The sequence below is a fragment of the Macaca mulatta genome, chromosome 6 (genome assembly GCF_049350105.2).
Source record: "Macaca mulatta isolate MMU2019108-1 chromosome 6, T2T-MMU8v2.0, whole genome shotgun sequence".
NCBI classification, from domain to species: domain Eukaryota; kingdom Metazoa; phylum Chordata; class Mammalia; order Primates; family Cercopithecidae; genus Macaca; species Macaca mulatta.
In genome coordinates, this window is record NC_133411.1 from 87,269,633 (window position 1) to 87,294,184 (window position 24,552).

Here is a 24,552-nt window from a genome sequence, read left to right on the forward strand (position 1 = left end):
AAAGAAAATCTTAGCATCCTTGGGATAACCCAAAGGACAACCCAAATGTCCATCAGCAGGTGAATGGATACACAAATGTGGTATGCCCATCCAATAGAATGCAATACAATAGAATATGATTCAGCAATGAAAATGAACAAACTAATGATACACTCATCAAAATGGATGAATCTCAAGATCATTATGCTGAATGAAAGAAGCCAGACAAAAAGAGTGCATACTGTATGTGTCCATTTATATAAAATTTTACAAAATGCAAACTAACTCACAGTGACAAAGTAGACCAATGGTTGCATGGAGTGATGGGGGAGAAAAGGTAGGAAGGAGAGATTTCTTTATTTTAAGTTCTGGGGTACATGTGCAGGATGTGCAGGTTTGTTACATAGGTAAACATGTGCCATGGTGGTTTGCTGCACCTATCAACCCATCACCTAGGTATTAAGCCCTGCATGCATTAGCTATTTATCCTGACGCTCTCCCTCTCCCCGCCTCCCCAACAGGCCCCAGTGTGTGTTGTTCTCCTCCCTGCATCCATGTGTTCTCATTGTTCAGTTCCCACTTAGAAGTGAGAATGTGCAGTGTTTGATTTTCTGTTCCTGTGTTAGTTTGCTGAGGATAATGGCTTCTAGCTCCATCTGTGCCCCTGCTAATGCCATGATCTCATTCCTTTTTATGTTGCATAGTGTTCCATGGTGTATATGTACCACATTTTCTTTATCCAGTCTATCATTGATGGGCATTTGGGTTGATTCCATGTCTTTGCTATTGTGAATAGTGCTGCAATGAACATTCGCATGCATGTACCTTTATAACAGAATGATTTATATTTTGGGGGGTGTATACCCAGTAAAGGGACTGCTGGGTCAAATGGTATTTCTGGTTCTAGATCTTTGAGGAGTCGCCACACTGTCTTCCACAATGGTTGAACTAATGTACATTCCCACAAACAGTATAAAAGTGTTCCTATTTCTCCACAGCCTTGCCAGCATCTGTTTCTTGACTTTTTAATAATTGCCATTCTGACTGGTATGAGATGGTATCTCATTGTGGTTTTGATTTGCATTTCTCTAATGATCAGTGATATTGAGCCTTTTTTCCATGTTTTTTTGCCACATACATGTCTACTTTTGAGATGTGTCTGTTCATATCCTTTACCCACTTTTTAATGGGATTGTGTGTTTTTTCTTGCAAATTTCTTTAAGTTTCTTGTAGATTCTGGATGCTAGACCTTTGACGGATAGATTACAAAAATTTCCTCCCATTCTGTAGGGTTGTCTGTTCACCCCGATGATAGTTTCTTTCAGAAGCTCTTTAGTTTAATTAGATCCCATTTATCAATTTTTGCTTTTGTTGCAATTGCTTTTGATGTTGTAGTCATGAAATCTTTGCCCATGCCTATGTCCTGAATGGTATTGCCTAGATTTTCTTTTAGGGTTTTTATAGTTTGGAGTTTTACATTTAAGTGTTTAATCCATCTTGAGTTAATTTTTGTATAAGGTGTAGGGGTCCAGTTTCAGTTTTCTGCCTATGGCTAGCCAGTTTTACCAGCACCATTTATTAAATAGGAAATCCTTTCCCCATTGCTTGTTTTTATCAGGTTTGTTGAAGGTCAGATGGTTGTAGATGTGTGGTCTTATTTCTGAGCTCTCTATTCTGTGCCATTGGTCTATGTGTCTGTTTTTGCACCAGTACTATGTTGTTTTGGTTACTGTAGCTTTGTAGTATAGTTTGAAGTTGGGTAGTGTGATGCCTCCAACTTTGCTCTTTTTGCTTAGGATTGTCTTGGCTATAAGGGCTCTTTTTTGATTCCATATGAATTTTAAAGTAGTTTTTTTTCTAATTCTGTGAAGAACATCTATGGTAGTTTAATGGAAATAGCATTGAATCTATAAATTACTTGGGGCAGCATGACCATTTTCATGATATTGATTATTCCTATCCATGAGCATGGAATGTTTTTCCATTTGTGTCCTCTCTTATTTCCTTGAGCAGTGGTTTGTAGTTATGGAAGAAGAGATTTCAAAGGAGAATGAGGAGGCTTTTTCAGTTGATGGAAATGTGTCTTATTTTGATTGTGGTGATGCTTTCATGGATATACAAATATGTTGAACTTATTAAATAGTACTCTTTAAATATATGAAGTTTATTGTAAGTCAATTATACCACAATAAACCTGTTTTTGAAAATACAACAAACAGTTGTAGTACAGTGCATTCTAAATCCATAATGTATCAGTCAGGGCAATTTATACTAGTTGCTATAACAAGAAGCCCAATATCTCATTGATTTAATAAAACAATAGTTGCTTTGTTTCTTATGTCACAATTCCATGTGGGTTAGGCTGCCCCCGGGCAACTTGAAGCCAACCGATGATGCAAGGACCCTGGTTCTTCCATCTTGTGACCCTGCTGCCTTCAAAATGTGGCCTCTTCTCTTTTCAAGAAAAAGAAGAGATGGTAGAGATGATTATGACCAGATCTTTAATAAGGAGGTGCCCGCCATGTCTGCCTACATCCCTTAGGCTAAAACCCAGTTACGTGGCAGAGAGGTTGGCAAATATAGTCCTCTCCATGCCAAGAAATAAGAGTGGTGTTTTCATTTATATATTTCACCAGCCCCTGCCAGAAGAAAAATCAATTGCTCTCCATCAAGGAGCTATGCACATAATAACATGTATTACAAAACAGAAACATGTTTCTGAGCCAAACTACCTATATTTGGATTCCTTCAGTTTTTCCCACAGGGCATTTGCTTTATATCTCTTATATCTCTTACCTAAAGAGCCTATTTAAGGACTTCTCATGAAGGAATAGTTTCTGCACCAAAGGGGATTCCAAGTCTCCAACTCCTAGGAGAGAGAAAATTGGTTGTAGTTTTCAAATCGTTGTCACTGCCTCCCCAACTCTTTTCCACCTCTCTCCCTAAGGTTTCAAATCTTTCAAAGTCTAGCCTAAGCAAAGGTCTACAGCTATAGATGCCCTATGCCATCTACATCTGCACCTGCTTGAGGGGAAACTGAGTCCAGTATAATGACACAGAGCCACCAAGAAAATTATAGCAGGATAAAGGGACTTCTTATCAGCCAGATAGCCTCAATTTGTGACCATTTGGATAGGCAGTGACAGTGACAAGATGTGAATTCTAGGGCTTTCACTCCCAGTTGTGTGACCTTGGGCAAGATAAATCCTGAAAGCCTCAGTTTCTTCATTGATCACAAATATGGGGGCAATTATAATACTATCAAAGTCACTTAAACAAAGAGTTACTGAGCACTCTGATGAAACAGTGAAAAATGTATCAAAAAGCGATAATCCTTGTGGAACTTGCAGTCTAGAGTTAGATGCAGAGAAGCAAAGACAGTTAATATTATGCATTAAAGTCTATGGTAGGAACAATATCCATCTTACCTCATAAAGTTACTGTGAGGATCAAATGAGGTCTAATAAGTACATTTAAGCTCTACACAAACTGTGAAGTGCCCTACAAACGCTCATTACTGCCATAAAGCAAACAGGCCCTGATGTCATCTGAGTGCCATTACCTCTCTGCCCCTACCCCAAATGCGTGAAATGCAGAGAATTCAGACAATTACCCAAGTGTATAACACATTTGTACAAAAATGGAATTAAATGAGATAACACATGTGGAAGCATTCTGTAAAATCACATGCTACACACATATACTTTATTCAAATGGTTATTTCGATGTTTATTACCAAGGACATAGCCTATGTGGTTCAAAATGCCCTTTCCGTGATGGGATAGAAAAGGCTGCTGTTTTTCAGCCTTAAGTACATGATCCATGATGCAGATGATTATCAGCATGTTGACTGCAACGCAAAAATACATCTCCCGGGGCTCATCTCAGAAGGGCATGGGGGTACACCGGTAGGATTTTAGTGCCCCACAGAGCACATTTTCACACACACAAGAGAGAAAAGATATTTTGTACTTTGTTGCAACATTTACTCCCACCTCCCCTGCCCACCTTCCCCATTACAAACCCCATAAGGTCTTCTACGATATCCCTCTATCTTCATGCTGATATAACATATCACATCTTCATGGTTAACCAGGGGGCTTTCCCTGTAGTAAATTCTCTTGAGGCAGTGGGTCTCCCCCAGACCAAACCCAGCAGAGCTTCTAACCAGGTAGATACGGTCCTGGGACACCTGTTGACCTTTCCTGTGTCAGAACGTCACTGTCACCTGTAGGGGCCAACAGCTGGCTCTGCTCAGACAGAGTTGATGTAAGTGTTGGGCTTCCAAGTCTAGAACATGAGTTGATTTTTCTAATATTTTGATTAGCGACTTGGATTTTTAGCGTCAGTCTCCTCAGGTGACTCCTGAGATCGAGACTAGGCTCATGGTTCTCACACTTTCATGGACTGGACTACCTGTTCCATGTAAACACAGACATGTAATTAGATAATCCATTCTCTGAGGAAGTGAATAAACACTTTTCTAAACCAAGTGATGTTATTTATGGTGAACTTCAAAATACCTAGGGATCAAATATTGTTGGTTTCTTCAGGTAGCCAAAAATAGGAAAATAAGAATGAACAGATTTAGGTCCAATTCTAGAATTCTGTTTCTCCTTGTGACTCCAAGGATTTTAATGGGAGGTCACTGTTTCACTCCCAAAGCTTAAGGCCTCACTCCAAGATCTGGGTCTCCTTTAATGTTCTCTCTTCAATGTAGCATTGTTCACTCCTGCTCAGGCCAGAGCTCCATGCTCATGTCCTTTTTCTGTTTAAAGTCCCACCCTGGGCCAGATGCGGTGGCTCACTCCTGTAATCCCAACACTTTGGGAGACCGAGGTGGGCAGATTGCTTGAGCCCAGGAGCTTGAGACCAGCCTGGGCAACATGGCAAAACACTGTCTTTACAAAAAGCACAAAAATTACCCAGGCATGGTGGTTCTTGTCTGTAGTCCCAGCTACTCAGGAGGCTGAGATGGGAGGATCACTTGAGCCTGGGGAAGGTCGAAGCTGCAGTGAGCCACGACGGTGCCACTGTACTCCAGCGTGGGCAACAGAGTGAGATCTTGTCTCACAAATTAAATAAATAAATACATAAAGTCTCATCCTGTCCCATTTAATGATGTCATTAGTATGTGATAGACCATGTTCTATGCACTCTGCACATATTAACTGAGTATTAAATTTTCATAAACTCCTAGGAAAAAAGTCCTATTATTACCTCCACTTCTAACATCAAAACTGAGGCATAAATAAGTAATTTGTCCAATATAATAAATGACAGAGTTAGGGCTGAAGCACATGGCACATGCTGTCAGCTTTTACTCACACTTCCAGGCAACACAGGAGAAACACTCTATAATAAAGGGGATGGATCTCTAGTCAGACAGGCCTGGGTTCAAATCCTGCCTCTGAGACTCACAAGCTTTACCATTGGGGAAAGTTACTTACCTTCTCTGAACCTGTTTTTATTCTATAAAATGGGCATGATAATAATACCTACTTTGTGAGGTGGATGTGACAATCAAACGTACATAAATCAAGTAAAGGATTCGTCTCCATTTCCAGGCAGATGACTTTTAAAAGATATTACATATATATTTTATTTTAGAAATTCCAAGATGCCACTGTACCTCTTTCCATCTAGAAAGGCCACAGTTCCCTTAAAGTCAAACCCAAATATCAACTGTTATCAGTTCTCTTGCTCAGACCAGATACCTAGAGCCGTCCTGGCTTCACCCCCATCCTCCATCTTCTGACCTCTATATCTTATCGGTAGACAAGACTCATTGATTCCTCTAATTTGACTGGAAACATCCAAATGTTTCCTCCCTCACCATTGTTAAAACTTACCATGTGTCAGGTACTGTGGAAGTAGTTAAAAATACCTCCAGGGGTACCTGTATCTCCAATTTAGTGATGAGAAAGCTGAGCCTGTAAGAGGTTAAGTGGTTTGTTCACTGTTTCATAATGAATATGTACTAGAGCAAGGATTGGAATTCCCACTGTCTGATTCCACAGCCCATGATCTCATACAATCTCGGCAGTTCCTATGGTTACACTGGACAACACGCAGCTCTGAGACGAACTGAGACTAGATCTTGCAGGTCTTTAGTTCAAATATCCCAGGAAACAGCTCATTTTGATGGAGCCAAATCAGGCACCCACTCCTAGGCCAATCACTGTGACGCGGGAGGTGGGGCCTGTAAAAAGGTGGCAGCTCCATTTTGAACCAGACACTCTGAAGGGCAGGACTGTGGCCAGAAGGGGAAAAAGGGAGGGGCGCAAGACGATACAAGGCCACTATGCTTCCCTGCTCAAAAACCTGTCGTGACATTTTGACTACTTGTATATAGGGCCTTGCAGGCCACCGTGATCTGACCTCTACCTCCATTTACGCCTTTGTCTCTCATACCCCATCATACTTTCTTCTCTCAAACCACGGTAAACTCCGACACTTCCTCTACCCTGTACTTTTCTGTTATTGGTCTTTCATTCTCATAGCTTCCTTAGTTAAAAATCCTTCATTCTCCAAATAGGAATGCTTTTACACTGTTGGTGGGACTGTAAACTAGTTCAACCATTGTGGAAGACAGTGTGGCAATTCCTCAAGGATCTAGAACTAGAATTATCATTTGACCCAGCCATCCCATTACTGAGTATATACCCAAAGGATTATAAATCATTCTACTATAAAGACACATGCACACATATGTTTATTGCAGCACTCTTCACAATAGCAAAGACTTGGAACCAACCCAAATGTCCAGCAATGATAGACTGGATTAAGAAAATGTGGCACATATACACCATGGAATACTATGCAGCCATAAAAAAGGATGAGTTAATGTCCCTTGCAGGGATATGGATCAAGCTGGAAACCATCATTCTCAGTAAACTATCACAAGGACAGAAAACCAAACACTGCATGTTCTCACTCATAGGTGGGAATTGAACAATGAGATCACTTGGACACAGAGCGGGGAACATCACACACCGGGGCCTGTTAGTGGGTGGGGAGCTGGGGGAGGGATAGCATCAGGAGAAATACCTAATGTAAATGATGAGTTGGGTGCAGCACACCAACATGACACATGTATACCTATGTAACAAACCTGCACGTTGTGCGCGTGTATTCCAGAACTTAAAGTATTAAAAAAAAAAAAAATCCTTCATTCCCCAGCTCTGCGTATTTGTCATTTAACCAACCACCCTTCAGGACTCAGACCAGATGCTCCCTTGATTGGGAAGTGGGTCTTCCCAGCAGAAAGTAACACCCCACTCTGTGCTGTGCTGGACCCCATAGACCTTCAGAGATGTCTGAGTCGGAGCTCCCCTGAGGGCGTTGTGCCTTTTATGTCCATATGGCCAGTCATCGTCTGTGGGCTTCCTCAGAAAGGGGAGACATGATCTTGGTGCGGTGATTGTCTTCTGCAGAGAACAATCCGAGAGAGGGCTGACTGCTAGTAGAACTTCTAATAGTAGAGTGTGGAATAATGAGGTGAGGAGGGTGAGTAAGTCACCCATTCTGAAGGAGGAGACTGTAGCAGCACTTCACAGTCTCCATCACACTCTAGAATCACAAGGAGCTCTGAAGGAAGCTCTAGATTCCTCCAGAGGCTGAACTTGGGGAGGGGGCGAATTGTAAAATTCCATGAGAAAAAGGGATACAAGAAAGTCAAGGAGCAGGTTAGAAAGTATAAGGGCTGGTCCTGGAAAGTATTTGATTAAGGTTCTTGTGGAAAAGAAGTTTCTTGAATTGGCCAGGCACAGTGGCTCACGCCTGTAATCCCAGCACTTTGGGAGGCAGAGGCAGGTGGATCACCAGGTCAGGAGTTCGATACCAGCCTGACCAATGTTATGAAACCCTGTCTCTACTAAAAATACAAAAATTAGCCGGGTGTGGCAGTACGCACCTGTAATCCCAGCTACTCAGGAGGCTGAGGCAGGAGAACCACTTGAACCCAGGAGGCAGAGGTTGTGGGGAGCCGAGATCGTGCCACTGCATTCCAGCCTGGGCCAAGGACAAGACTCTCTCTCTCTCAAAAACAAGAAGTTTCTTGAATTGACAGGGTGTCATTCTTTTCTAGCATTTATTCAACAGATGTTCATGGAGTCTTACTATGAATAATATTCAGGAATGTTCTAGTTGCTGAGGATATAACAGTGAGGGAGACAAAAGCTACCAAGCAATTAAGCATACATACTAGAATGTCAGGGAGCAATAGTTGCTACAGAGGAAAAGGAGGATAGGGTCACGCAGAAAAAGGGATAGGGTTTTACTCTAGTACAATGGGAAGATGTCGGAAGGTGTTGAGCAGAGAAGAGGCACAATAGTGATTTATGTTTTCAAGGTTCTCATTGGCTGCTCAGTGGAGAACAGACAGTAGGAGAGTAAGAGTGAATGCAGGGAGACGGCTGGTAGACTATTCCTGTGGTCTAGGTGAGAAATGGTGATGGGCTGGATGGGGGTAGCAATGGGGCTTGTGAGAAGTGGTTTAATTTAGTATATGCTTTGAAGGTAGAGCTGACTGAGGTGAGAGAAGATTAAAGGATTCATAGATGACTTCAAGTTTTTGACTTAAGCAAAGGAAGGATGGAGTTGCCATATACTGAGATGAGGAAGACTGTGGGATGAACAGTTGTTTTTTTTGCAGGGAAATTCAGTCTCGAACATGTTGAGTTTGAGATGCCTACTAGATATTCAAGAGGAGATGCTGAGTAGGCAGACACACGGGTCTGCAGTTCAGAGAAGGAGCGGGGTGGAGAGGCTTATTTAAAGCCATGAAGTGGATAAAACGATGTAGATAAAGAAGAGAAGACATCCCAGGAGAGGGCCCTGGGGTGAAATACTATTCAGAGGCTGGGAAGAGGAGGGGGACAGCCAGGAGAAAGTGAGGACACAGCAGGAGAAGCAGGAAGGGGCTGGAGAGTGTGGTGTCCCAGAAGCTAAGTGAGAAGAGTGTTTCAAGAAAGAGGGAGTGTTCAGCTGTATCAAATGCTGCTGCGATGTCAACGTGCAGACTGGAAACTGACCACTGAGCTTGGCATTGTGAGGACTGCAGGTGACGGTGACTGTGGGGATTGTTTCAGTGGGGTGGTGGGGATGAAAAGACTGAATGAAGTAGTTCAGGAGAAAATGGAGAGAAGGAAGTAGACCCAGTGTGTAGAGAGATGTTATAAAGGGCAAGTTTTGCTATAAAGGGAAGCAGGGGAATAGAAAGGGGTTTTTACTTACCACCAAATCACGAGTATTTTCTTGGGTCTCTAAGAATTCCTTGTATATCATAGCCTATACTGTTTGTGGTGACACTAAAGTATAAAAGTAATGCATGCATAATTTATACTACTGTATATAATGTGAATCATTATATTCATGTAGTCAGACCTTATATGTTCAGAGCATACCTGAGAAGCCAAAAGGAAATCATCTCCAGCAGTCAAAACAATTCTGGTGTACTCCTAGCTAGATTACATACTTCACCGTCTAGAGGACTCTCCAAGATCTTCTCATTTTTATGTTTAATAAAGTCATATTTAGTTTCACAAAGTTCTTAAAAGCTTCATAGCCTAAGTCTTCGAGAAAACAGAAGATGGCAATTAGAAGGTTAGGATGGAGAAAGGGTAAAGGATGCAGTTGGGTTTGTGGAACAGCTATAGAAACTCTAAAGGCACAGCTGTATGTGGCCACCCATGGAGAGGCACACAGCACAAGCTGTTGAGCTCAGTTGCACAGGTTGGTCACTGCACAGGGCTCCTTGCACAGAGCTGTGGCCATCCAGGTAGAGGGGCACCTTTTAGTCACATGAAGGTGTCATGTCATCCACTCATCAGGTTCATGTTCTCAAGGCTGTGTGTGCCCCAAGGCTCTCCCTAATTCATCCTCCCAGAGGGCGTGCCTTTTTCTAATTTGCATAAAAGAGTAGAGGCTAGCAACGGCTCTGGTCTAGCTCCTAGACACATTGTATTCAGAATAGTGACCTTAAATCAAAAAAATGCTATACTTTCTTCACTTTTTAGACCGGAGAGATGCAGAGCTCATTTATCTTCAGTGTTTGAAGGACAAGCTTTGGGTATCTAGAACATTAAGTAAGTTGAAATATCATATGGACACCAGATAAATGGTTTTATTAGCTCTAAGTAGTTCATTCTAGTATCTCATAAATAAGTAATTCTTTTTGGTCAAAATAATACTGGAAACAAGGAAGGAATAATCCTTTTAGGTTTTACCTACTTGGGGAAGAATCTGGCTTTACTAATTAAGTATCAAGAGAGAATACAGAATCATATATGTGCCAGAACTGGTAACACTGTATCTTGTAGAAACAGTCTGGGATTATTGGTGAGTCTGCATTGTTAAATGTATTATTTTCCACATCTACAAGCCCTCAAAATCACAGTTCCCCAAGTGATCTTCTGTCAGGCCAAGAAAAGGATCTTGGTAACACCGTGGCTTTGTTACAGGAAAGGGGTCCCAATCCAGACCCCAAGAAAGGATTCTTGGATTTCTCACAAGAAAGAATTCAGGGTGAGTCCACAGTGCAAAGTGAAAACAAGTTTATTAAGAAAGTAAAGGAATAAAAGAATGGCTACTCCATAGACAGCCATTCTATGCCCATTTGTATGGTTATTTCTTGATGATATGCTAAACTAGGGGTGGATTATTCATGCTTCTCCTTTTTGGACCACATTGGGTAACTTCCTGATATTGCCATGGTATTTGTAAACTGTCATGGGGCTGGTGGGAGCGTAGAGTGAGGACTACCAAAGTCACTCTCGTTGCCATTTTGGTTTTGGTGGCTCCTTTACTGCAAGCTGTTTTACCAGCAAGGTCTTTGTGACCTGTGTTTTGTGCTGCCCTCCTATCTCATCCTGTGACTTAGAATGCCTTCACCGTCTGGGAATGCAGCCCAGTAGGTTTCAGCCTCATTTTACCCGGCTCCTATTGAAGATGGAGTTGCTTTGGTTCAAATGCCTCTGACAGCTTTGTTTGACGTAATCTTCCTCCAAGAACACAGTGCTGATGCATTTCTGAATTACAGAAACCACAGGGAAAAGTCCTTGCAGAAACTCATGCAACCCATTTACATTTTACTAACAAAACAGAGTTTAGGAGAAAGAAAAAAAATGAAAACCTACCTTGTGCATCTGAATGATAAGGCATGAGTTAGGGATTTTGAAAAGCTGTAGGTTAGGTTGTGCACTTCCCACTCCCCTAAACTTCAAAGCTTTAGACAATTTAGATAAAATTTCCCCTCCCACCTTTCCACCGTCCTTTCCCTTCTCCCGCCTTCCGTCCTTTCTTTCCTCTTTCCCTCCTTCCCTCCCTTCCTTCCTTTTCTCATCCAATTATCTGAATAATGTCTCCCTCTCTATTTAGTAGAGTTTCCAGATATGACAGCTCATTGCTATTTTTCCCCCTTAACTTATCTAGAAAAGGGGAAAGAGGCCACTTGCACTGTGATCACATGCTTTGTTGCCCATAAAAAAAAAAAAAATTTAAACTGGCCCCCTCAAGAAAGAATCCATGCAATGCAAGAAGGAAAAACAATGAATTCAGAGAAGCTTGTTCCCATCCACTTGGTACACGGTCTCTTTTTGGCAATCTATTTGATTAGCTGGGGGAAAGCACTCTTATTTACATAACCTCCTGATCCCTTGTGTTTCAGGATGGCACCATTCCAGGGATGTGGTTTCCATATGAATGGAGACTAAAGTCTCCCAGGTGCCCATCATACACCTAATAGAGATAGCTTCTCTAGACTGTCCAGGAATTTCTGGTTGTTTTCATCTCTTACAGTCTTGCAGAATGATCTAATATTTGCAAATGCTTATGCCCCCTTTAACAATTCAATGACCAAATAAGAAATTAATTTAGAAAATAATCGTCTGAAAAACTTGTATGCCTACTGCATATAAACTCTCCTACTGGGTGCTGCAGGGATTAGGGAGATAGACCTGCATTTGAGAAACAGACAGGTGAGAAGAAGCACCTAAACATTAATCTTCTTCCTAGCTGGGTGGTGGTTCATACTTATAATCCCAGGGTTTTGGGAGGCCAAGGCAGGAGGGTTGCTTGAGACCAGGAGTTTGAGACCAGCCTGGGTAACATGGTGAGACCTCTGTCTCTACAACAAGTAAACAAAACCTAACCAGGTGTGGTGGTGCACACCTATAGTCTTAGCTACGCTAGAGGCTGAGGCAGGAGGATTGCTGGAGCCCAGGAGTCTGAGGCTGCAGTGAGCTATGACTTCAGGCCAGGCAACAGAGGAAGAACCTCTCTCTAAAGAAAAAGGAGAGAGAGAGAGAGAGAGAGAGAGAGAGAGAGAGAGAGAGGAAGGGAAAGAAAAGAAGAAAGAAAATAAAGAAATTCTCTTCCTGTTAGACTGAGCACACCAGGAACACAGGCAATGCTTTTTTTCTATAGGCTCTACATCACCTAAATATAGTGTTGAGGACATAAACTAGTGATCAATAAATGGTTCTTGCAGTGAATTTCCATAATTAAAACCCACAGTAATCACCAGCCAAATTTTGCAGGAAACAAGTACTCCTTTCTCTCATTGTCCAGGAGCAGAGCAGGGTGGGGTGGCATATAAGGGCCACATAACATTCCGTGGTAGGAAATGATGTCAGATAAGAGGTTGTAAATATTTCATGTGGTTCAAATGAAAAGCACATTTAAGGAGACAGAGATGGTAAGTGAGACATTGCTTATTGAAGAAGAGAATCTTTCACATCTGAAAAAACTCAAGAAGTGGGTTAGAAGGTTTGAGTACTCATGGCAAAATAGTTTTTGTGCTGATTTTACACTCTTACTGGTTTCTACTTAAAAAATGGAGCTTATCAACCACACAGGTGTCTACTCACTTATGGTTCTCAGAGCTGGGATCGAACCACAGAGAAAGAAATAAAAGGCCTCCTGAGGCAATCACTAGCTCCTCTGCATCTAGAATCTGGCTCCAAAATGTTGCCTACATTTACTTACTATCTCTATACTTGTGTCTCCTCTGAAGAACAATGCAAGCTTCCAGCTGGGTTAAACCCAATTTAACACAGCACTGTCCTTTAGATAGTTTTAAAAATGTAAAGAGAAATGACCACTGTTCTCACACTGTAATTTCAAAATGGCAATTTCCCTATTATATAGTTGTTAAAAGTGAACATTTTTTAAAAAGGTAAAAGGAAAAAAAAACCCACTCAGCTGCTCAGTGAGGCAGAGTTAAAATATTCTGCAGAAACAGCACTTATGAAACAGGCAGAACCCCTGGGGCTACCAATTTATGAACACACAACTGGCAGTAGAAGACAGGTGTATTGTCGTAGACTCATCACCCAGAAAAGCATTATTATTTACTTTTAACAATAAACATTTTATGATGGCACTCCGTTTTAGTGATAAATGACTGGGGGGAATCAAAAATGTGTATAGCAGAATCAAATACAGGCACTCCCCGGGGGTTTCACTGGCTTTCTCTCACAGCTGCTGGGTACATTATTTCTTTTCCACTTACATTTTACAGCATGGAGTTGGGGCAGGGGGTGGCTCTTGGTTTTCTGGTTGTACCTGTCAGATTTGTTAATCAAATGAATCCAGTCCTACAAACGATGAGCCTGTGACAGCTGGCCTTTGGGGATGGATTCTGCCCTGGGCAGCAAAGTGTCCCTTATTTGGGTATTTTTTCCAGGTTGAAAACTTGGCACTTAAAATTTAGCATCTTACCACTGTGAAATAACAGGCATTCCGAAAGAAGCTTCGGCATCTGATGCCTTTCCGGGAACACTTGGGCCACTCTTGTTAACCTTTACCGGTAGTTTTAAATACTACAATGCAGGTACAAGCAGAAAAGCCAAGGATGTGGGCTATGCAAAGCCTCTCTGTGACTCCACCTACTGTCATGGGAACGTACTTAATGGATGTGGCATGTGAGTGCGTGTGTATGTGTGAGTGGGTTTGTGAAAGTGTGTAGATTCGTGCGAATACTTGTGTGGGTGTTTGTGTTTGTGTGTGTTTGTATTTTTCGGTGAATTTGTGTATTTGTGAATGTACATATGTGTGTTCATCTGTGTGTGTATGATTGCTTGTGAGTCTATGTATGATTGTGAACGTGTGAGTAGATGTGTGCTGTTTGTGTGAATGTGTGTAAATGTGTATATGAGTATATGCTTGCATGTGAGTTTGAGTGAATGTGTGGGTTGTGTGTGAATGTGTGTGTGAGTGAGCATATCAGTGCGTGCATGTGTGTAGCTCCTTAAGTGTGTATCTGAATGTGGGTATGTATTTTTGTGTGCGGGAACGCACATTGTGGCTGTATTTGTCTATATGTATTTGTGTGTTGTGACTGTGTGTTGAGTGTGAGCGTTGTGAGAATGTGTATTTGTGTGTCATGAGTGTGTGCGAGTGTTTTTGTGCATATGTGCGCGCATTGTGTTTGTATGCATTTGTGAGTGTATTTTTGTGCGTCTGAGTGCGTGCGTTGTGGATCTGGGTGAATGTACTGGTCTGCGTGTGTGTGTGGGTGTGCGTGTGTGTGTGTGCGCGCGTTGTGGGCGAGTGTGCGAGCGCGTGTGAGCGGGTGTGTGGTGCGGCCGGGCGCCTCCAACTCCCCGATCCGCCCCATCCCGGTGGGCGCCAGAGCAGAGGCAGCGGACCCGGCCGGGGCGGGCTAGGGAGGGACGCTCGCCGGGGCAAGCGGGCTGCGCCACCGCCGGCGCCGCGCCGACTTTGCCCTTTAAATCTGTCTCCAAGCCGATTACAGCTGAGCTCCCACGTGACGTTTTACCTTCTGTCTCCCGGAGCGCGTTGCCCGAGGACAGTCCTTCCCCGGCTGCCGCCCCAGCCCGCCGCGGGGGCTCGGCTCCCGCAACTTTGGGCGAAGCGGCTGCCGGCTCGGGAGCCCTAGCGGGGCCGCGCTCCACGCGGGCGTCGGGGACTCGGGGGCCTCCGGGGACTCGGCCGGGAGGGTGGCGGTCAGGGCGGAGGGCGTGCTCGGCCCCAGCCCGCGCCCCTGGCACCGCGCGCCGCCGCCTCCCGAAAGCGGGCGGGGTGCCCTGCGCGCGGCGTGGGGAAAGGGGGCGCCCTTCGCCGGCCGGGACCTGAGCGGGCGCGCCCTCGAGGGAGCCGGCCGGACCATGGCCGCGAGGCAGGGGTGAGACGGGCAGCCGCCCGCGCGCCCCCAGCACCCACACCATGCAGAAGAGCGTGCGCTACAACGAGGGGCACGCCCTGTACCTGGCTTTCCTGGCGCGCAAGGAGGGCACCAAGCGCGGCTTCCTGAGTAAGAAGACGGCCGAGGCGAGCCGCTGGCACGAGAAGTGGTTCGCCCTCTACCAGAATGTGCTCTTCTACTTCGAGGGCGAGCAGAGCTGCCGCCCGGCGGGCATGTACCTCCTGGAGGGCTGCAGCTGCGAACGAACGCCCGCGCCACCCAGGGCCGGCGCCGGGCCAGGAGGCGTCCGGGACGCGCTGGACAAGCAGGTACCGCGCGCCCTCTCTCCGCGGTCTCCCAGCTTTGGTCGCTGCACTCCCTTGCCGTCCTAACCCGGGGATCGGGGGTCGGGGGCCGTGAAAGAGTGCGGGGACCATGCTCCGAAATCCCCCCGCGGCACCAGTGGCGGGACATCTCCACGCGCCTCCCCATCTTCATCCAGGGATTCTCCCATCTCCATAACCCTCCACCCCACTGCGAAGTGATCAATCAGAATAGTGGCCCAACTTGCTTTCAGGACCCTGGTAGAGGTCGTCGAGTCGTTTCAGCTTCTCTGCCAGCCACCCATTGCTTCTCTAGACCTGGCTCGCAAGAATTTTGTCTGGTGACATGTATTGACACCTGTTGGGTGTAGATTGGCAAGACGGAACTAATTTGGAAAAGTTTTGTTTCTGCCATACCCGGCTGGCGCGTGTAGATTTCTTTGCCTGCAGATGTTTGACCACTGGTTGAGCTGGGAGCAAGCGAGGCTCCCAAGCCGGACAGACACTTTCTGTTGGTCATTTTCAATCAGTCTTTGTGATTTAGGTCAGTTGGCCTTGCTAACATTTGACCTGCTGGGTCTAATTATGAAGGTAAATGTGTATTCATATTCCTCAGGATTAATATTTGGTAGCCACATTCTTGCTATGTTTAAAAATGTGGGCATCTTTAAAGAACGCTTCTGTACTTTTAAATGAATGCTTTGAAAATGAATGCGACCTTTTAATTCTGGGTCATAATTTTATTAGTTTTGCTGTGTGCTCATGGCCGCGGGGTGGGGGAGAAAAACCCTTTAAGTCTGGTGATCCCAGCCCCTCATTCCTGCAAACACAAAACTTGTATGTTTTTAATCACCGTTTGGTTATTAAAGTTAAAGCAGACTAATTTTATGCTCCTAATGTTCTCATTTAGCTTCTCGATCCCCACCTTGATATAAAAAAGGCTGATTGTTCTTGCTATTGCGTAAAAATATTCGCAGCTGAATTTTCCATGTAAGTCAGATCAGACAGCATCTACCGCAAACCACAGAGGCTGTGGGAGGTACTAGCAATGGAGTGATCCGCAAGATGCCTACCTAACCCCTTGGGGCTCATAAAACAATGTGTAAAATTAAGAGGAGTTAAAACTAGACCAACCAGAAGTTTGAGTTGTTTTCACTATAAATCATTAACAGACTTAAGTGATTAAACTTGTTATATCACTTATAAATCTGAAATTTTAAATATGCTCTTTAGTTTCTGAGGGCTTGTTCAGTCATTTGCAAAACCAATTTCCAACTTTATAGATATAGATACTAGAAATATAAACATAAATTTCAAGTCATGCATTTTAGAATTTAAACTGGGAGAAGAGTTTTGAGGAAACATTTTTTTCAGGAATATATATATGTATGTATTCTATTGGTGGGATTTTTTTTTAAGGTGTGTGTTCCAAGGCCCCACAGGAACCAAAATGAATAGGTTTCTAAGTGTTATTATGTCTAAAGTAGAATAGAGTATTTTAAATTATTCAGGGTATATATCATTTACTTAATCCCAAATTGTTTGTTTTCTTCGTATTTATATTAATATAAGATAACCACTTTTGATTTTATTTTTTTTTTTAGTTAGGGGTGGGGAGTTGTTACCTGTTACAATTCATATGGCTCTCTTGACTTGCTAATGTTATATGGAAACCAACATTTTTCCACTTGGAAAATATCTGGACTGTAATCTTCAGGACTGTTTTCTTTCTCGCACTTTAATAAGAAAACATAACTTCCAAATAGTTTGACTTTCATGCCACTTTCTAATGGTTGTCCAAAATAGGCCATCTGATGAAAAAATTGTTTTCCCTTTTCATGACCATACATATGATAAGTATTTCTGCGTCATTTTATGCATCTTCAAGAGGTTAGAAATTAGAATCTTTGGTGTTTATAGATAAATCTGGGATGTAGAGAAGCAAGCATTCCAGAATGGATTAGGAGTTGGGTTGGGAAACCTTCCACATTTTGTCTTGCATTAGATGTGCTACTGTGAATTGGGTTAGCTTAGCCCACTGATGCTTTTCTCTGGCACTGCCAACTGGGTGTGTTTGAACGATTAAGAAGAAGCTGTGAAAATAAGAAACAAGGAGAAACATTCTACCTTAAATCTACAGTTTATCCAGTTGGTTCCCTTTCAGTTAATTGGTGTTGCTGAGGTGCTCAGATCATCCAGACACTGAGACACGAAGGATCTGTGGAGGATGTGAGGAGATGAGCACATCCCAAGGTTTGCTTCTTTCTCCTTATATGCTTCTGGAGCTTTCCATATCAATATCTCCCTCAATGCTATCAACACAGTTGAAGGTTAGGGCTTGAAACAGGACTTAGTGAGGCAGAGTCATTTTTCTTCACCAAGTTTCTGTGTTATTTCTTTAAGCACATCTCTTCATCTTTTCTCTTTTTTTTTCTGTTAATGAAATCTCTGTTTCCTAATATGTAAAAATTAAGGGTTTGGCTGAGTTGGTTTCCAGTTACCTTTCAATAATGGCATCTTCTGTTTCTAAGGTTATGACAGACAGTGTGAGCTTTTTGCAGTGTGGAGAATGTGAAAGACCATTTCACAAGATTCAGAGATTACCAGCATTTGTAATAAATACTGCGTCTGAAAAGCCGAGGACAAGCAGGTGACTGAAGTGGACATTCTGATAAATTAGTTAGGTCAGCAGATGTGCAAACCTATAGTAACATCATTGCCTGAGGCAGAGACATTCTTATTACTCACATTGGAGGGCGACATATTTATTGTAATCTCCTTGACAGTTACAATAGTTGATGTAATTACTGCTATAAACTGCCTCTAAGTATTCTTGGGAGCTTAAATTCCACGTATCCTTCAAATTATTTTTATGCTTATTAGTTGTGTTTTTAGGTAAGTTACAAGAAGAAAACACCCACTGGTTTGCTTCATCTAAATAGCAATTCAAAATAAGTTGGTTGACAACAACAACAACAAAATCAGTTTGTTTTTTTTTTACACTTGGACTTAAATTGTTTCCAGTTAAGCAGAAAAAAGAAAGTCACTTTCCAAATATGCTTAGGTTGTAGGAATATTTGCATTGCTCTATTTTTTTCATAGTGTTCTCAGATTTCACTTTGATGAGTCTTTGGAGGATTGCAAGGCTCTCTTATCAGCCTTCCATAGTGACTACTACTTCTTTGGGATAGCAATGATGATATAATCAAAATGAGATCAGTTAAAAACAATTTTAAGTGGTTTATTTTCTCCAAAAATGTTCCTTTTCTTAAAAATGTGTCTGGTGGCACTTCTTTCTAGTTAAGCTCCATTTGTGGAAAATGAAAACCTTCCCTTTTGTTCCAGGTGAAGGAGAAAGGGAAGTTGTATTTAGCAAGTACCTTCTGTGTGGTAGGCTCTGTGCTCTTGGTGGCTGTTATCCTCTCTTACCTCATCTAATTTGAACTTCAGCTTTTGGAGATGATGATTATTAACATCATCATTATTATTACCTATTGCTAACACTGCAATTCAAAGACTTCTAGGGAGATGATCAAAGTCCAACTGAAGATATGAAGACTAAGTAATGTTGTAGAGTTCTTTACTAAGACTGTATTTAAATCCACTGAGCAAATCTGGATGGATGGGGGCTTGGAGTACAGGATGTGAATCACTCTTTTGTTTATTCTTATTTCCTTTTTAAAACTATTTAAATTCTTGAGAAATACAATTGCAGATCATTACATGTTCAAAGAAAAATGGGATTTATTTTTAAACAAGCAGTTTTACATGACATTCCTTTACTTCAGGAATTCATTTACTTCAGGAATGGGGTACCTTTACAAATATTTTCATTTAGGGTGAAAGTACACATCCCAGTTAGTCTGGTCTGTTTAAGTAGCAGTATCTGTCTTGCCTACTAGCAGGAGAAGACACATAGCAACAAAGCCACCTTTATTCTTATTTTTCTCGTGGGGTAAATGTTCCATTCAGCCTGATTTCACTTGTTTTGGGGGTAAAATCTCTCTTTAGCTCTGGAGGCTTAAAGAAGTAGACACTTGCATTTGTGCTGAATTAAACATGTTGGTTTAATTTTAAAGGGATTAAAGGCTACGTGATTTCCTGTGGCTTCATTACTAGTCATTTTAGCCTTCCTAAATTGACCACAAGCAGAGGATTTTAATCATCGAATGAATTAGGCAGAGCTGCGTGCGAGCTCTGAAATATTTGTGGGAGATGGAGAGTGTGGATGGTGGATTTTCATGCTATTTCATGTTGTCTAATTATAACCAGCTCAACTTTTGTTCACTGAACACAAAGGGAAAATGGAATAATGATACTTGCTAAATCTTATACAACGTTAAAAAATATAATTTAGGCAACAAAATGATTTGTTACTTAAACTTTGTAATTTTCCTTCTCTTTAAAGTTAAATGAAAAAAAAATCTCATGGATTAGCAAAATTGGGTTATTTTAATTTTGGCTACACTAAGCCTTACTATTTAGATTGTTGTATAAGAATTCAACACAGCAAAATCCATTCCTGATGTGACAGATGTATTAATACATAAAAATTCATTCTTGTTGTGAACAACTATTTTTCTGAGTTTCATTAAGTGACAACTAAGCACACTGTTGAGGACTAGAAAATATTTGTAGTGTTGTAATAAATTTTTCCCTTCTTTTGACAATTAAAAAATGGAGACATTTTTCTCACACTGGATGATGACAAAAGCATGTGTGATAACCAAATGTTTCTGGTTTTAGCAAGCAAATATCAATGGTTCATTAAAACGGTTGTTGATATTGCTATCTAATGCAGATTATATTTTTAAATTGTTTTTTTCTACAGTTTTCAATACTACTTAAATATGCATGCCACAGTCAGTATAATTTTAATTTTTTGGAATAAAAATACTTAGTCTTTATGATTATTTTGTAATAAAATAAGTCACATTGACCAACAATATGGATTTGCTCAAGTCTTAAATTCTACTTTTCACAGGTTTAAAGTGGCTTTCTATTTTTATACCTGTGCATTTGTTATACAAGAAAGGGTGTGTGTGTGTGTGTGTGTGGTGTTTATTCAGTTTGTTACCATTCTACCATTTTCTACCATTGAATATTAAACATTTCTTAGGCAGTTATATATTGGAGTTTGCAGATTTTGATTTGTATAATTAACATTTCAAGACCTGAGTTATAAATCCCATCTATCTATACTTTGGGGAGCTTTATTTTTCAGGACTAAGGATATATAATGATTCTGTTAAATTACTCACAATATAAATTCCTCTCTGAAATTAGTCTGCCTTAAACAGAGACTGTAAATAGTAAAATTTTATTGATATTTAAATGAATTAGAAACGATATTTGTTAAGTATCAACATAGCACTGTGATAAGTGTTTGATTATTTTATAACATTTGGCCTTTATTCTAAAATCTAACCATTATTCTAGAATTATTCATTACATTTTTATTGGTGCAACTTTTAAATTTTAGCTGATTGAGAAGTTGTAAATACATAAATTTGGTTCCGCCAAAGGGAATATGTTAGCATTTTTGCCCAAGGAATTAAAAATATAATTGTGTATATATTTGGAAAAAAACAGTAGCAGGTTTGTTGTTGTTGTTGTTGCAGAAAATATTGGCATCAGTAGGTGGAACAGAGATGCAAAAAGCACATGTACTCACAGTTTTATTCTTTTACTGGCACTTGAAAAACTAATGATTTAATGAAAAATAAGGATTAAAATCATTTTTCCTAAAACTTATTACGGTGACTACAAAATGCTTCAAATATATGTTTAGGGAAAAAGCAGGACAAAAATAACAAGTTTGAGTTGGTCTGTGTTTATTTAACTAATACACTACAGTGTTTCTTTTCTTTGTTAAAAGACTGTAAAGGAAGAAATGAAACAGGAAGTTGGGGAGCCTATATAAGAATAAAAAATACAGCTTTAGATTAAGTAAGTTAATCAGAATTTTAATTCTCATAAGATCTGAGAAGATAAAGATAAAGCGATGTAAAAAAAGCAATCCTTAAAAATAAAATTTATTGGCCAGGTGCAGTGGCTCATGCCTATAATCCCAGCACTTTGGGAGGTCTAGGTGGGCGGATCTCATGAGGTCAGGAGTTAGAGACCAGCCTGACCAACATGGCGAAACCCTGTCTCTACTAACAATACAAAATTAGCCAGGCATGGTGGAGCATGCCTGTAATCCCAGCTAGTCAGGAGGCTGAGGCAGGAGAATCACTTGAAATCAGGAGGTGGAGGTTGCAGTAAGTCCAGATCACGCCATTACACTCCAGCCTGTGCAAAATAAATAAATAGATAGATAAATAAATTAATAAATATAATATCTCGATAAATAAATAAAAACAAAATTTATTGATTCTTTAGTGCTTAATTAATAGCTCTTATGATACTTACCAGTATGACATTCTAAGACCTATGGTGATGGAAACAGCAGGGATGTGAGTGGTACTTTTTATTATTTTCAGGTTACTGAATTGTTTTATTTTGTCATTGTCCGATTTAATTTAGACAATGCCTGATTCATTTCCTGAGCTGTATTTACGAGCCCATGCCATTTGCGTGACTAATGTAAACAGTGGGATCAGTTCTTTCAAATAGAGGGACTGTTGGAAAGCTAGGAGGTTCCCTGCATTTAGCAATGTGGAAATAGGGAGGTGATAACTTGGTCTAAGGCTCGGTAGATAACATTACAGCTGATTACAAAAGAAGTCATGACGAGATAGTATCAGTGATTCATAGGAAGAGGAGGCCACTCATATTCAGTGTGAATGTACTTTCTTTTAAGAATGTAAGAATATCAGTTTCTAGGTGAGGTGCCGGTGTTGTGTATGGTTGAGTTCAGGATTTAAACTGCATGGGATTCAGTCTTGGCTCTGCTGCTTACCAGACCCATGATCGTGAGCAATTTCTCTTTCGAAGCCTGGTTCCCTGCCTGGCGGATGGAGGTCACAACAGTACCTGCTCCATCAGGTTGCTGTGAGGCCACAGGCTAAGCTCTTGGCATAGGCCTGGCACACGGTGAGCAGTCAGCACGTTTGCCAGCTAGTATTTTTATTACTCTCTTTGATATTCTTCTTTTTATTTTCATTATTAGGATCACTTAGAAAATATTTTCCTTCCTTTCCCTTTCAAAAATACTTTAACACACACAAAGTAGAATATTTCAGGGAATGCCAACATGCTCATTCTCCAGTTTCGACATCTTCAGCTTTCTGCCATTATTCTATCTGTCTCCCTCCATGTGTACATTTTCTTTTTTTTTTTTGTTAGGCTGCTTTAAAGCAAGTTCCAGACATTGTATTATTTCACGTGTAAATAAGGAACTTTTTTCCTTTTTTGGCATAGCACTTTTTTGGCACTGGAGATTGCACTGGATGTAGCTCTGAAAGGGACTATGTTGGAAAGAGTTTGTAATGAGTTTCTGTTAATAATGTGTGCTATTATAAAGGTGGCCCTCTTTTTTGTTTCTTTCATGTTATAATAAAGGAAAATACTTAAGACAATAGTTGTAAAGACATAAAGGAGATGGAATTAGCTTTTAAATAAATCCAAGTATGTTAAATCTTAAAGAGAAGGAAGTTTGAAATCACTTTAAAAAATTGAGATGGAGTCTTGCTGTGTCACCTGGGCTGGAGTGAAGTGGTGCAGTTATAGCTCACTGCAGCCTTGAACTCCTGAGCTCTAGCGATCCTCCTTCCTCAGCCTCCTAAGTAGTTGGGACTAGAAATGTGTGCCACCACAACCAGCTAATTATTTATTTTTTTTGTGGAGATGGGGTCTCCCTATATCGCCCAGGCTTGTCTCGAACTCCTGGCCTCAAGCAATTCTCCTACCTTGGCCTCCCAAAGTGCTGAGATTACCAGCGTGAGCCACTCTCCGTGGCCAAAATAAATTGCATAACCATGATCATGGTGTAAAGTATTTTCATGATTTGACCCCACTCTAAGGGACAATTAAATCATTGGTGATCCTCTTCCTGAGAGATCTTCTTTCCATTTACCCAGCTCCTCCAGCTGTGCAGCACTCTTTCTTTTTTTTCTTTTTTGAGATGGAGTCTCGCTCTGTCACCCAGGCTGGAGTGCAGTGGCGCCATCTCAGCTCACGGCAACCTCCACTTCCCAGATTCAAGTGATTCTCCTGTCTCAGCCTCCTGAGTAACTGGGATTACAGGTGAGCACCACCACACCTGGCTGATTTTTGTATTTTTCTGAAGTAGAGATGGGATTTCACCATGTTGGTCAGGCTGGTCTCGAACTCCTGACCTCGTGGTCTGCCCGCCTTGGCCTCCCAAAGTGCTGGGATTACAGATGTGAGCCACTGCGCCCAGCCAGTGCTCTTATTTAGAATCAAGGACAAGAGTTTCCTACACAGAAGTCAATAATGCTGCTGCTGCTGCTGCTCCTTTTTTTTTTTTTTTTTTTGAGATGGAGTTTCGCTCTTGTTGCCCAGGCTGGAGTGCAATGGCACAATCTCGGCTCACTGCAACCTCCACCTCCTGGGTTCAAGAGGTTCTCCTGCCTCAGCCTCCTTAGTAGCTGGGATTGCAGGCATGCACCACCACACCGGCTAATTTTGTATTTTTAGTAGAGACGGGGTTTCTTCATGTTGGTCAGTCTGGTCTTGAACTCCCGACCTCATATGATCCACCCACCTTGGCCTCCCAAAGTGCTGGGATTACAGGCATGAGCCACCGTGCCCTTTGCACAGCTTTTCAACAGTGAGGACATCATCCATAAGCTAATGTTTCATCCAACTTTCACAATCAATTCTGAGACCCAAAAACTGGTCAATATTACTTTAGGGCAGTTCCTAAGGCTTCATTAATCAAGTGTGTAGTTGGCTTTTTCTAGTATTGTTAAACTTTTATCTAGGGTTAGTTGGTTTCTGTCCTATGACTGAATGCTTTAGGCCCTTTCTATTGCAAGGGAGAGGTATGAACTGGAGTTATCTTGAATAATGATCACCTCTGAGTGTAGAGGGGCACAGTGGGAACATTATAAGACAATATGCAGGTGAGTACTGCTCTTTATGGGGACTTAGCTCTTCTTTGGATATTGCTGCTGGCCAGCCTTTCAGTGTGTT

At 41.6% G+C, this 24,552-nt stretch overlaps 1 protein-coding gene and 1 long non-coding RNA gene across 4 annotated transcripts in view; one reads left to right on the plus strand and one right to left on the minus strand.

The window, feature by feature from the left end:
• Nucleotides 1–2,123: 2,123 nt before the first annotated feature.
• LOC106998824 (uncharacterized) lies at nucleotides 2,124–15,344 on the minus strand. Its single transcript, XR_013418395.1, has 3 exons — nucleotides 15,211–15,344; nucleotides 2,776–2,848; nucleotides 2,124–2,433 (listed from the first exon to the last, which is right to left on the minus strand). It is a non-coding gene; the product is annotated as an uncharacterized LOC106998824 (long non-coding RNA).
• RASGRF2 (Ras protein specific guanine nucleotide releasing factor 2) overlaps nucleotides 14,794–24,552 on the plus strand; it is a 264,596-nt gene continuing 254,837 nt past the window's right edge. For all 3 annotated transcript variants that reach the window (XM_015140344.3, XM_015140347.3, XM_015140346.3), the window contains exon 1: nucleotides 14,794–15,456. In XM_015140344.3, coding sequence (XP_014995830.1) covers nucleotides 15,169–15,456 — 288 coding nt within the window. In that variant the 5' untranslated portion in view covers nucleotides 14,794–15,168. The remainder of the gene's footprint in view (nucleotides 15,457–24,552) is intronic.